The sequence below is a fragment of the Dermochelys coriacea genome, chromosome 2 (assembly GCF_009764565.3).
Source record: "Dermochelys coriacea isolate rDerCor1 chromosome 2, rDerCor1.pri.v4, whole genome shotgun sequence".
Classification (NCBI taxonomy): domain Eukaryota; kingdom Metazoa; phylum Chordata; order Testudines; family Dermochelyidae; genus Dermochelys; species Dermochelys coriacea.
This window is the reverse complement of record NC_050069.1, coordinates 3459787-3473250: the sequence shown is the minus strand read 5'-3', so window position 1 is coordinate 3473250 and position 13464 is coordinate 3459787. Positions and strand designations below refer to the sequence as shown.

At 60.7% G+C, this 13464-nt stretch overlaps 1 protein-coding gene across 2 annotated transcripts in view; it reads right to left on the bottom strand.

The window, feature by feature from the left end:
- KIFC2 (kinesin family member C2) overlaps positions 1–13464 on the bottom strand; it is a 38247-nt gene that overhangs the window by 13110 nt on the left and 11673 nt on the right. For both annotated transcript variants that reach the window (XM_038393534.2, XM_043509881.1), the window contains 8 exons: positions 8060–8256; positions 7530–7595; positions 6426–6563; positions 3911–4108; positions 2354–2527; positions 1799–1946; positions 1376–1506; positions 1061–1172 (listed from right to left, as the gene is read on the bottom strand). In XM_038393534.2, the coding sequence (XP_038249462.1) occupies positions 1061–1172; positions 1376–1506; positions 1799–1946; positions 2354–2527; positions 3911–4108; positions 6426–6563; positions 7530–7595; positions 8060–8256 (1164 nt within the window). The remainder of the gene's footprint in view (positions 1–1060; positions 1173–1375; positions 1507–1798; positions 1947–2353; positions 2528–3910; positions 4109–6425; positions 6564–7529; positions 7596–8059; positions 8257–13464) is intronic.

Sequence of the window (13464 nt, the reverse complement as noted above, 5' to 3'; positions counted from 1 at the left end):
GTCCGAGCCCTGGGCCGGGCCGGGGGCTCAGGGGTCAGCGCAGGCGCCCGAGCCCTGGGCCGGGCCGGGGGTTCAGGGGTCAGCGCAGGCGCCCGAGCCCTGGGCCGGGCGGGGGGCTCTGGGGTCAGCGCAGGCGCCCGAGCCCTGGGCCGGGCGGGGGGCTCTGGGGTCAGCGCAGGCGCCCGAGCCATGGGCCGGGCTGGGGGCTCTGGGGTCAGCGCAGGTGCCCGAGCCCTGGGCCGGGCCGGGCCAGGGGCTCTGGGGTCAGCGCAGGCGTCCGAGCCCTGGGCCGGGCCGGGGGCTCAGGGGTCAGCGCAGGCGCCCGAGCCCTGGGCCGGGCCGGGGGTTCAGGGGTCAGCGCAGGCGCCCGAGCCCTGGGCCGGGCGGGGGGCTCTGGGGTCAGCGCAGGCGCCCGAGCCCTGGGCCGGGCCGGGGGCTCAGGGGTCAGCATAGGCGCCCGAGCCCTGGGCCGGGCCGGGGGCTCTGGGGTCAGCGCAGGCGCCCGAGCCCTGGGCCGGGCCGGGGGCTCTGGGGTCAGCGCAGGCGCCCGAGCCCTGGGCCGGGCGGGGGGTTCTGGGGTCAGCGCAGGCGCCCGAGCCCTGGGCCGGGCGGGGGGCTCTGGGGTCAGCGAAGGCGCCCGAGCCCTGGGCCGGGCGGGGGCGGGTCACAGGATCCTGTTGGCCCGGAGCCAGGACCAGACCCTGGTTTTCACAGGGGCTGAACCAGCTCAATGTGAACTCCAGGGGCAGGAGGCGGAGCAGAAACGCCTTGGCTCCTCCCACACAGCTGCTCAGCCAATGAAACACAAGAGGTCGTTGCGCCAAGCTGTCATTGGCTGCTCAGAGACCCGGCAGGCAGGTGGTGACACCTGAGAGCCAGTTAACCCTTTCACGCCTGCCACACCCCGGTGCTCGGCTCTGAATCCACCCAACCCAGGAGAGCGACCTGCCGTCCCAGGCTCCCTGGGGCCTCTGCTGGGTGGGGCGCGGGGCCCATCCGGCCCTGCCCAAGGCCCCCACACTGAATCCCTCCCCTGCCACCCTCCCCCAGCCCTCCGCACCTTTCAGCTCCACCAGCTGGGCGTGGTACTTTTTGCGCAGCAGCACCTCGTGCTGGTATTTCTGCAGCAGGTCCCGGCTGGCCTCCGACGCCTCGCTGGCGGCCGAGCACATCTAGGGGGACAGCGACACTCAGCCCCCAGCCGGGCCGATCGCAGAGAGCCAGCCTGAGTGCCCAGCCCCGCTGGTGTTGGGGGAAGGAGGCTGGGGGACCAGGAGCAACTGCCTCCTTCCCCTGGACGGGCCTCCCCTGCCCCCTCCATTCCCAGTGGGCAAGCCTCGCTTCTCCCCGACGGGCTGTCCCCCAGCAGCCTCACCTGCCTCCTGGCCTCCCGGATGGCTGTCTCGTAGAACTCGGAGAAGTCGTGCACCTGGCTGCGCAGGCTGGAGTAGTTCATTTTCATGCCCTTAAGGATGGGCTGCAGCGTGGCCAGGCGCCTCTGGACACCTGCCAGGGGAGCAGAGACCGGGGGCAGCTGCCCTCAGAAACAGACCCTAGCTAGTCCATCCCCCCCACCCCTGCCCCACACAGGGATCCACTCCGCAGGGCTGGAATCTGCTCCCATCGAGCGCAGGGGATCCACTCCCCAGGGATCGGCTCCCCGGGAGGCTGCGCCAGGATCTGCTCCCAGCAGGGATCCGCGCCGGGGCACTAGCGCTGTGTGCTCACGGCTCAGGATCCCCTCCTGACCAGGGGCTTTCGGAGACACTTCCCCAGCCCCTCCCCAGGCCTGTGGTACCCGTCAGCTGCTCGCGGAGCTGCTCCAGGTGCTGCTCCGAGCACTCCGAGGCTTCCTTGACGGCCTCCTCCTTCTGGGCTTCCAGGTGGCTGATCTCCCGCAGCAGCTCCTCCCGCAGCTTGGTGATCTCGCACTCGTAGGCAGAGATCTGCAGGTGAGGAGACCCTCGGGTCATCAGGGAGGGCTCGTCTGGCTCTCCCCAGGGGCTGTGGGGGTCACATGAGTGAGGGACGGGGCTCCTGTCTATGGCCTGGGGGAGGTCGTTCCCTCCACAGGTGAGCGCCTGCTCTGGGGGCTGGACGGAGCAGCTCCATTCCCCACCGCCACCTGCCATGCCCGGGCCCCGGGGTCCTGCCCCCTCTTTTGTAGGGTCTGGGCTACTGGAATGCAAGGCTGGGCTACCCTCCTGTGCCCGATGGCCCCCAGGGTGGGGTCTCTATGTCAGGGGATGCAGCTCTCAGCAAAGGAGAGAGGGGCCATGGACCGCAGTATTCTGCCTGCAAGGGCACGAGTTTGAATCCCACCCACCCTGTCAACGGTGCCGCTCTCGCTCACCTTGTCTCGCAGCCCAGCAGTCACCTCCTCCGAGCCTTGCAGCTGCTCCACCAGCCGCTGGCAGTGCTCCCCCTGGCTGGACAGCTGCTCCAGCAGCCCCCGGTTCCGCTCCTCGGCCTCCACCAGAGACCTCAGGGTCGTGGGGGACTCCACCTCCACCGTCTGGGTCACATACTAGAGATGTGAAATGGACGCTGTGAAGGGTTGGGGAGTGGGGGCGTCACTGCTCCCTGCTGGGGGAATCAGACCTCTGCGTGTGTGTGTGTGTGTGTGTGTGTGAGTTTGTGTGACTGCCTCCTGCTGGGGGAATCAGACCTGTATGTATGTGTGTCACTGCCCCCTGCTGGGGGAATTGGACCCGTACATGTGTGTTTGTGTCACTGCCGTGCATGTGTGTGTGTGTCACTATCCCTGCTGGGGGAATCAGAGCCGTGTGTGTGTGTGATTGTGTGTGTGTGTGTCACTATCCCCGCTGGGGGAATCAGAGCCGTGTGTGTGTGTGATTGTGTGTGTGTGTGTCACTATCCCCGCTGGGGGAATCAGAGCCGTGTGTGTGTGTGATTGTGTGTGTGTGTGTCACTATCCCTGCTGGGGGAATCAGAGTCGTGTGTGTGTGTGTGATTGTGTGTGTGTGTGTGTCACTATCCCTGCTGGGAGAATCAGAGCCGTGTGTGTGTGTATGTGTCACTATCCCTGCTGGGGGAATTGGACCCATACATGTGTGTTTGTGTCACTGCCGTGCATGTGTGTGTGTGTCACTATCCCTGCTGGGGGAATCAGAGCTGTGTGTGTGATTGTGTGTGTGTGTGTCACTATCCCTGCTGGGGGAATCAGAGCCGTGTGTGTGTGTATGTGTGTGTGTCACTATCCCTGCTGGGGGAATTGGACCCGTACGTGTGTGTTTGTGTCACTGCCGTGCATGTGTGTGTGTGTCACTATCACTGCTGGGGGAATCAGAGCTGTGTGTGTGATTGTGTGTGTGTGTGTCACTATCCCTGCTGGGGGAATCAGAGCCGTGTGTGTGTGTGTATGTGATTGTGTGTGTGTGTGTGTCACTGCCCCCTGCTGGGGGAATCAGAGCCGTGTGTGTGTGTGTGTGTGTGTGTGTGTCACTATCCCTGCTGGGGGAATCAGAGCCGTGTGTGTGTGTATGTGTGTGTGTCACTATCCCTGCTGGGGGAATTGGACCCGTACGTGTGTGTTTGTGTCACTGCCGTGCATGTGTGTGTGTGTCACTATCCCTGCTGGGGGAATCAGAGCCGTGTGTGTGTGTGTATGTGATTGTGTGTGTGTGTGTGTCACTGCCCCCTGCTGGGGGAATCAGAGCCGTGTGTGTGTGTGTGTGTGTGTGTGATTGTGTGTGTGTGTGTGTCACTGCCCCCTGCTGGGGGAATCAGAGCCGTGTGTGTGTGTGTGTGTGTGTGTGTGTGTGTCACTGCCCCCTGCTGGGGCAATTAGACCTGTGGCACATGTGTGAGAGCAAGAGGCTGCGCCTGCCCTCTAGAGGCCACAGAGGCAAACTGCGGCCCCGAGAGGCAGGCCCTGAGCTGGGCTCACCTGAACATCAGGGGGCCGGTTCTGCCGGGTCTCCAGCGCGAGCTGCAGCTCCTGTATCCGCTCGTCCAGCCTGCGCACCTCCTGCTCCTTCCGCCACTGCAGGGCGCTGACCTGCCCCTCCAGGCGCACCAGCTCCTCCACCTTCTGCTGCAGGGACATCTCCAGGTGCTGCACTCTCGACCTCAGGCCCTCGTTCTCCTGGAGGGGCCGTGGGCAGGTCGTGGTTACGTGCCAGGAGGCTCCTCGTTGACCTACCTGGCCGGATCTCCCAGCGCGCTGCGTGTGTGTGAACACGGGGGCGCCAGCCTGGAGCGGGTCTTTGGAGCTCAGGGTCCTGCATCTCACAGTGGTAGTGATGGTGGGGCTGAGCATAGGGGGGCTCTAGTGGTCAGCGACACGGGGGCTGGGTGGGGGGGCAGGGATCTAGGGGGTGTGAGTGTGTGTGACTGCCTGGGTGGGGAGGCTGTAGGGGTCAGCGACATGGGGACTGGGTGGGAGTAGGGCTCTGGGTCAGCAACAGGGGTCCCGCTCACCTTGGTCAGTGTGGCAGAGGGCTAGATACGGGGGGGTGGGAGGGACCTCTAGGGTTCAGTGACGCAGGGGCTGGGCAGGGACAAGGCTCTGGGTCAGTGATGCGGGGGCTGGGCATGGGGGGGCTCTAGGGGTCAGCGATGCGGGGGCTGGGTGGGGGCCTGGGCACTGGGTCAGTGACAGAGGCCTGCTCATCTTGGCCAGCATGGCAGAGGGCTGGGCACGGGGGGGGGCTCTAGGGGTCAGCAACGGAGGGGCTGGGCAGGGGCGGGGTACTGAGTCACCTTGACCAGCATGGCAGAGGGCTGGGAATGGGGAGGGGGCTCTAGGGGTCAGCAACAGGGGTGGGCGGGCGGGCGGGGCGGAGCGGGGCAAGGCAGTGGGTCACCTTGGCCAGCATGGCAGAGGGCTGGGAAAGGGGAGGGGGCTCTAGGGGCCAGCAACAGGGGAGGGCTGGGCGGGGGCAGGGCAGGGCGGGGCGGGGCGGGGCAGTGGGTCACCTTGGCCAGCATGGCAGAGGGCTGGGAACGGAGAGGGGGCTCTAGGAGTCAGCGACAGGGGCGTGGTGGTGTGGGCAGGGCGGGGCGGAGCAGTGGGTCACCTTGGCCAGCGTGGCAGAGGGCTGGGCAGGGGGGGCTCCAGGGGTCAGCGATGAGGGGTTGGGGGGGCTGGCAGGGCAATGGGTCAGTGACAGGGGGCTCGACGGGCCCTACTTACCTTGGCCAGCATGGCAGAGGGCTGGGAATGGGGAGGGGGCTCTAGGGGTCAGCAATGGGGGTGGGCGGGCGGGCGGGGCGGAGCGGGGCAAGGCAGTGGGTCACCTTGGCCAGCATGGCAGAGGGCTGGGAAAGCGGAGGGGGCTCTAGGAGTCAGCGACAGGGGGGTGGTGGGGTGGGCAGGGCAGGGCGGAGCGGGGCGGAGCAGTGGGTCACCTTGGCCAGCATGGCAGAGGGCTGGGAACGGAGAGGGGGCTCTAGGGGTCAGCGATGGGGGGGTAGGGGTGGGCGGGGCAATGGGTCACCTTGGCCAGCGTGGCAGATGCTTGGGAATGGAGAGGGGGTTCTAGGGGTCAGCGATGGGGGGGTAGGGGTGGGCGGGGCAATGGGTCACCTTGGCCAGTGTGGCAGATGCTTGGGAATGGAGAGGGGGCTCTAGGGGTCAGCGACGGGGGGAGGTGGGCGGGGCGGGGCAGTGGGTCACCTTGGCCAGCCTGGCAGAGGGCTGGGAACGGAGAGGGGGCTCTAGGGGTCAGCGACGGGGGGGGGTGAGCGGGGCGGGGTGGGGCAATGGGTCACCTTGGCCAGCGTGGCAGACGCTTGGGAATGGAGAGGGGGTTCTAGGGGTCAACGATGGGGGGGTAGGGGTGGGCGGGGCAATGGGTCACCTTGGCCAGCGTGGCAGATGCTTGGGAATGGAGAGGGGGCTCTAGGGGTCAGCGACGGGGGGAGGTGGGCGGGGCAGTGGGTCACCTTGGCCAGCATGGCAGAGGGCTGGGAACGGAGAGGGGGTTCTAGGGGTCAGCGACGAGGGGGGTGGATGGGGCGGGGCAGTGGGTCACCTTGGCCAGCGTGGCAGAGGGCTGGGAACGGAGAGGGGGCTGTAGGGGTCAGTGACGGGGGGGCTGAGCGGGGCGGGGTGGGGCAATGGGTCACCTTGGCCAGCGTGGCAGACGCTTGGGAATGGAGAGGGGGTTCTAGGGGTCAGCGACGGGGGGTGGGTGGGCGGGGCAGCGTGGCAGAGGGCTGGGAACGGAGAGGGGGCTCTAGGGGTCAGCGATGGGGGGAGTGAGCGGGGCAATGGGTCACCTTGGCCAGCGTGGCAGACGCTTGGGAATGGAGAGGGGGGTTCTAGGGGTCAGCGACGGGGGGGGGGGCGGGGTGGGGCAGTGGGTAAACTTGGCCAGCGTGGCAGAGGGCTGGGAACGGAGAGGGGGCTCCAGGGGTCAGCGACGGGGGGGGTTGGGCGGGGCGGGGCAGTGGGTCACCTTGGCCAGCGTGGCAGAGGGCTGGGCAGACACGGTCGCCAGCTGCTGCAGGAGCCCCTGGGTGACGCTGAGACTCTGCTTCAACCCCTCATTCTCCACCGTCAGGTTGTGGATCCGCTTCTCCGAATCCGTCACCCCCTGGAAGGCAAAGCAGGGCCGGGAGCTAGAAGCTTCGGCAGCCCCCCTCCCACTGCTCCCCAGGAGCATCGGCGCCCCCCCCACGCTGCCCCCGGGAGCCTTGGCACCAACCCCACATGCTGCCCCCGCGAGCCTCGGCACCCCCCCACACACACACGCTGCCCCTGGGAGCCTCAGCACCCCCCCCACACACATTGCCTCCGGGAGCCTCGGTGCCTCCCGACACACTGCCCCTGGGAGCCTCGTTACTCCCCCCACACACACTGCCCCACACACACACACACACACGCTGCCCCCGGGAGCCTCGTTACTCCCCCCACACACACTGCCCCCCACACACATACGCTTCCCCCGGGAGCCTCGGTGCCCCCCACATGCTGCCCCCAGGAGCCTCGGCACCCCCCACACACACACATGCTGCCCCTGGGAGCCTCTTTATCCCCCCCCACACACTGCCCCCGGGAGCCTCGGTGCCCCCCCCACATGCTACCCCTGGGAGCCTCGTTACCCCCACACACACGCTGCTCCCGGGAGCCTCGGCGCCCGCACACACACACACAGTGCCCCCACAGCAGCTGTCAGCTTTCCTCTCCTGGGGGCACCCCCCTTGCTTCTCTCATCTTCCTCCCCACCACATTCTTCCTCCCCCACCCTGGGGGGCAGGAGAAGGGATAGGCCTGTAAAGGAGGCAGTGCGGGGAGAGGGCAGAGACAATAGGGGTGGGGGTATACAGTGGGGGGGCAGTAGGAACAAGTCTAGGCAGTACAGTGGGGGAACATGTGGCTGGGGGGGAGATGCAGTGGGGGGCAAAGGGACAGGTGTGGAGGGGCTTCAGTGGGGGGCAGCAGAGGGGACGTGGGAATGCAGTGGGGGGAGCAGAAGGGACAGGCCTAGGGGGAGGAGGCAGAGGGGATGGGGGGAGGAGGCACGGGGACGGGGCTGGGGTGGGGATGTCTTTCTCCTCACCATCCCTGTGCGCAGCCGTGTGAGCTCCTCCTCTCGCTCCTCAATCTGCTGCTTCAGCTCTTGGACCTAGCAGAAGGACACACCTGGCATCAGGCCCCTCCCTCCCCAGGGGCTGCGTGCCACTTCCCCCTCCCCAAAGACAGGGGCGCTGCCGATGGAGGGGCGCAGGGGCAGGGCAGGGACAGCCCCAGGGCATAAGGGGCTGGCTGGCGGGTGTGAGCCCAGTGCCCCACATGGCCCATAGTGCTGTAAGGATGATGCCGGTGCCTGCTAGCAGGGGTTCCCCTGTAGCTCAGGGGTGCTGCAGGGCTGGGTTCTCACCCTGGTTCCCCAGGGACTCATCCATCCCTGCCCTGCAAGGCCCTGCAAGCAGAGATCCCACTTGTGGAGTCGTCTCCATCCTCGGGGTCTTCTCCCCTTCCTGGGGCTTTGCTGTGGGCCCCGCCAGCCTCTCATCAGTAAGAGCATCATTCCCATTGGTGCTCCTACCTGCCAAGGCTCTACCAGCAGCACTGGCCCCTGGTTCTCACCTGCAGGTCGAAGCTCCCTGCCAGCTGCTGCTTCTCCTTCTCCCCCTCTTCCAGCTGCTGTCTCAGGCCCGTGATCTCCTCCAGCAGCTTGTTCCTCTCTCCCTGCAGAGCACTGATGGATTCCACCAGCCGGTGCACACCCACGGGGGTCACAGGCGGACATGGGTACAGGGGACAAGCAGAGGGCGGCTTCATACCTGGGGAGAGGGGGACATATGCAGTCACTCCTAGGACACCCATGTGGGTGCAGAACTAGGTAGGCCATCTGGGGAAGGGACGAGGGGGATGGTGAGATGCATCTCACCATAGAATGAGCCTGGAGACAGAATATCTGTCCCCTCAGTGAGGGGCAGGCGGGTATGTGCTCAGAGAGGGGGATGGATGTGTTGGGGGTTGGACAGATATTTTGTATGGGTGGGTAGATGGATGAGAGTATTGCACGGATGGATGGTCATGTTGGATGGACGGGTGGGTGAATGTTGGATAGATGGATGAATGAGTGGGTGCATTGCATTGGTGAATGGATGAGTATGTTGGATGTGCGGATGGATGAGTTTGTTGGGTGGACAGGTGGATGGATGGATGGTGTGTTGGATGGACAGGTGGATGTGAGGGTTGCATGGATGAACAAGTGTGTTGGATGGATGGATGGATGGATGGATGGATGGATGGTTGGTTGTGTTGGATGGGCAGATGGCTGATGGTGTTGTCAGAAATCACAGGTGTGGTGCTCTGCTCTGTTCAATGTTGATAACAGTCAGTTGCGTGCATGTGTTCCCTCTGTGTGATGCCCCGGCTCTGCAGATCGCTGACACAGAAGACCCCGAGAGAACCCTGGATGACCACAGGCTCTGATAAGGTACGAAGGCACCTGGCCAGGTTTATTGTCAAATGAAACAGTCTCTAGCTCCCTGGATCAGATGTCTACAGTTCTGCTAGTACATATGTGCTCCCTGACAATGGACTGGCTCAGTCAGGGGCAGGATTTACCACTGCCCCTAGGCCAAACCAAGACATCCACTCAGGGGTGCATTCATAGACACAGCTACAAACAAGTTACACATCACTCCTGACGCATAGAGGTGCAACCCTTCTAGGTGTTAGGGTGCCACCTCTCACAAAACAACTCTACCATATTATCTTCCTGCCCCTGTCTTTAGGATATGTCAGCCTGTTCCTGTTATCTGTGGGGAATGTGCTAGTATCAGAGTGTTCTGGTACCATCCTGGCACGTGTTTCCATAACTAGTGCCCAGTATCTTTTAGGGATGTGTATTTTTGCAACATCAGCCCTCTTCTTGCCAGATTCTGTGAGCAGGGCCTGCCTCTGGCTCACAGCTAAACTTTGTTTTATGTTAGCAAAGTCTTGACCGTTACTTTAATTGAGGCCTTAGGCGTCATACCAGGCCTCTGATGCAAGAGTTTGTTTCAGGGCGTCATCTTACTACAGATGGATTGATGGATGTGTTGGATGGTTGGGCGGATGGATGGGTGTGTTGGATGGATGGATAGGTAGGTGGGCAAGTTGAATGGTGTAGTAGGAAGAGAGCCTGAGACATAAGTCCTTGTATCAGAGGCCTGGAATGAGGCAGGACCTGCTCACAGAATCTGGCAAGAACAGGGCTGATATTCCAGAAACACACATTCCTAAGAAGTGCTAGGCACAGAGCACTCACGCAAACACATCCCGATATCAAGTGGTACCAGAACATCCCAATATCAAGGATGGTAGAAAAACATTCCCCAAGGATAACAGGAACACACTGACCCTTCTTAAAAGATAAGGTCAGGATGACAGTATGTAATAGAGATGTTTTGATCAAACCAACATGTACAAGGTGATGGGTGAGGATTCGCCACGTCAGGGGGCAGTAACTAACTATGTCAAAGGGGCAGTACTAACTTGTTTGTGTTAAGGCAGGGGTCGGCAACCTTTCAGAAGTGGTGTGCCGAGTCTTCATTTATTCACTCTAATTTAAGGTTTTGCGTGCCAGGAATACATTTTAACGTTTTTAGAAGGTCTCTTTCTAGAAGTCTATAATATATAACTGAACAATTGTTGTATGTAAAGTAAATAAGGTTTTTAAAATGTTGAAGAAGCCTCATTTAAAATGAAATTAAAATGCAGAGCCCCCCGGACCGATGGCCAAGACCTGGGCAGTGTGAGTTCCACTGAAAATCAGCTCGCGTGCTGCCTTCAACACGCGTGCTATAGGTTGCCTACCCGTGTATTAGGGTATAAAGATGTATCTCAGAGGGAGTATCTTTGTCTGGCCTAGGGAGGAACGGAAAGTCCCACCTTTCACTGAGCTGGTCCGTTGTTATGGGCATACATGTATTAGTGACCTAGTAGTCTACGGGATACTAGTACTGTGCTTCTTCGACAATAAACCTGGCTGGGTGCCTTCATCCCTTAACGGATCTTGTGCTCATTGAGCGGTTCACTCAAGGTCTGCTGTGCCAGCTGTCTGCATAGGCCTGGGGCGGTACACAGAGGGAACACACACAAGCAGCCAAATATTTATCAACATCTAACCACAGATGGATGGATGTGTTGGATGGATGGGTGGAGTGCTTGATGGTTGGGCAGATGGATGAGTGTGTTGGATGGACAGACAGATGAATTCATGGTGTGTTGAATGGATGAACGGGTGAGTGTGTTGGATGGCTGGACAGATGGAAGACTGGGTGTGTAGGATAGAGAGGTGGATGGATGGGTGGGTGGGTGAGTGTGTTGGATGGATGAATGGATGCCTGATCTGCCTGTCCATCCAATACACCCATGCATCCACCTGTCCATCCAACATACCTTCCCACACATCCATCACACCCTCCATCCATCCACCCACCCAAAATACTCATCCACCTTCCCCTCCAACACACCGGTCCATCCGTTCATCCATCCAACATGCCCATGCATCCATATGTCCAACCAACACACCATTCATTCATTCGTCCGTCCATCCAACACACTCATCACAGAATCATAGAATATCAGGGTTGGAAGGGACCTCAGGAGGTCATCTAGTCCAACCCCCTGCTCAAAGCTCCAGTTTTTAAGGTCAGGCTTGACAAAGCCCTGGCTGGGATAATTTAGTTGGGGACTGGTCCTGCTTTGAGCAGAGGGTTGTACTAGATGACCTCCTGAGGTCCCTTCCAACCCTGATATGCTATGATTCTATGATGAGTGAGTTGGATGGATGAATGGATGGGTGGGTGTGTTGGATTAGTGTGTTGGATGGACAGACAAATGAATGGATGGTGTGTTGGCTGGACATATGGATGTTTGGGCATGTTGGATGGATGAACAGATGGACCGGTGTGTTGGAGGGAAAAGTGGATGAGTATTCTGGATGGATGGATGGAGGATGTGATGGATATGTGGGTAGATGTGTTGGATGGACAGGTGGATGCATGGCTGTATTGGATGGACAGGCAGATGAATGGCTATATTGGAAGACTGGGTGTGTTAGATGGCTGGGCAGCTGTGTTGGATGGACGGGTGGATGCATGGGTGGGTGTGTTGGATGGACTGGTGGACGCATGGGTGTGTTGAATGAATGGATGGATGGACAGGTGTGTTGGATGGGAGGGTGGATCGCTATTTTGGGTGTGTGAATGGTGCGTTGGATGGGTGGGTATGTTGGACGGACAGGCAAATTGATGCATGGGCGCGTTGCATGGATGAACAGATGGGTACATGTGTTGGATGGATGGGTGGGTAGTGTGTTGGATGAATAGATGGATGGTGGGTTGGGTGGGTGGTGTGTTGGATGGATGGGTGGGTGTGTTGAATGGGTGGTGGATGGAAGTGTGGGTGGTGTGTTGGGTGGGTGTGTTGGATGAATAGATGGATGGTGCATTGGATAGGTGGATGTTGTGTTGGGAGGGTGTGTTTGATGAATAGATGGATGGTGTGTTGGGTGGGTGGTGGGTTGAATGGGTGGGTGGGCGGTGTGTTGAATGGCTGGATGGTGTGTTGAATGGGTGGGTGTGTTGGATGGAGTGTTGGATGGATGAGTGGATGACGTGTTGAATGGATGAGTGTGTTGGATGGACGGGTGGATGGTGTGTTGAATGGGTGGGTGTGTTGGATGGACGGGTGGATGGTGTGTTGAATGGGTGGGTGTGTTGGATGGACGGATGGATGGTGTGTTGGATAAGTAGGTATGTTGGACGGATAAGTGGATGGTTTGTTGGATGGATGGGTGGGTGGGTATGTTGGGTGGATGGTGCGTTGGATGGGTGGGTGTGCTGAATGGGTGGGCAGATGGTGTGTTGGATGATGGGTGTGTTGGATGGATGGATGGATGATGTGCTGAATGGGTGGATGGTGTGTTGGATGGATGAGTGGATGGTGTGTTGGATGAAAGGGTGGATGGTATGTTGGATGGATGGGTGCGTGTGTTGGGTGGATGGGTGTGCTGAATGGGTGGGCAGATGGTGTGTTGGATGATGGGTGTGTTGGATGGACGGATGGATGATGTGCTGAATGGGTGGATGGTGTGTTGGATGGATGAGTGGATGGTGTGTTGGATGAAAGGGTGGATGGTATGTTGGATGGATGGGTGCGTGTGTTGGGTGGATGGTGTGTTGGATGGGTGGAGGTGTTGGATGAATAGATGGATGGTGTGTTGGGTGGATGGAGGGGTGTGTTGGATGGACGGGTGGATGGTGTGTTGGATGGATGGGGGGTGTTGAATGGGTGGGCGGATGGTGTGTTGGATGGGTGGGTGGGTGGGTTTGTTTGGATGAATAGATGGATGGTGTGTTGGGTGGATGGATGGTGGGTGTGTTAAATGGACGGGTAGATCCGTGAGCTGGGGTTCACTAGTTCATTGGGTCACTTCAGAAGATAAAGTCTCTTCTCCCTCCAGCAGAGCGGGTCCCTGCAGATCAGTCTCCGTGACTCATTTAGTTCTTGGCCTCTCTCCAGAGGCTGCCCACGAGAGGCTGACTGACCACCACTCATCACCATTTCGTTTGGACACTGCCCCTTAGCCGAGACCCTCCAGCACACTCTGCCTCCAGCGGCCTCATGGGGCAACCACAGCTGCCCGACAGGTGGCTTTGAGCAGCCACCATCCTAGAGGTGAAGGGCTCCTCCCCCCTATTACCAACCCCTCTCCATGCCCAACTGCCAGCCAGGTTTCCACCCATCACCAGTGCAGCCACCCTCCCGCACCTCCAGGGCTGCAGCAGGCCCATCACCCTGATACTCGTGACAACCTCAGGAGCTCCTCTACCCTGTTGTCTTCAGAGGGGAGGAATTCACACAAGGCCTGACAAGGCGTAGGCGCTATGGGATGAAGCGGGACACCAGGCAATGGCACCCAGGTCGCGGTGGGACCCCAGCGGCGCCCAGGCCTTGCGAATTTCACCCCCGAAGCCCAGGTGGCTGCTCGT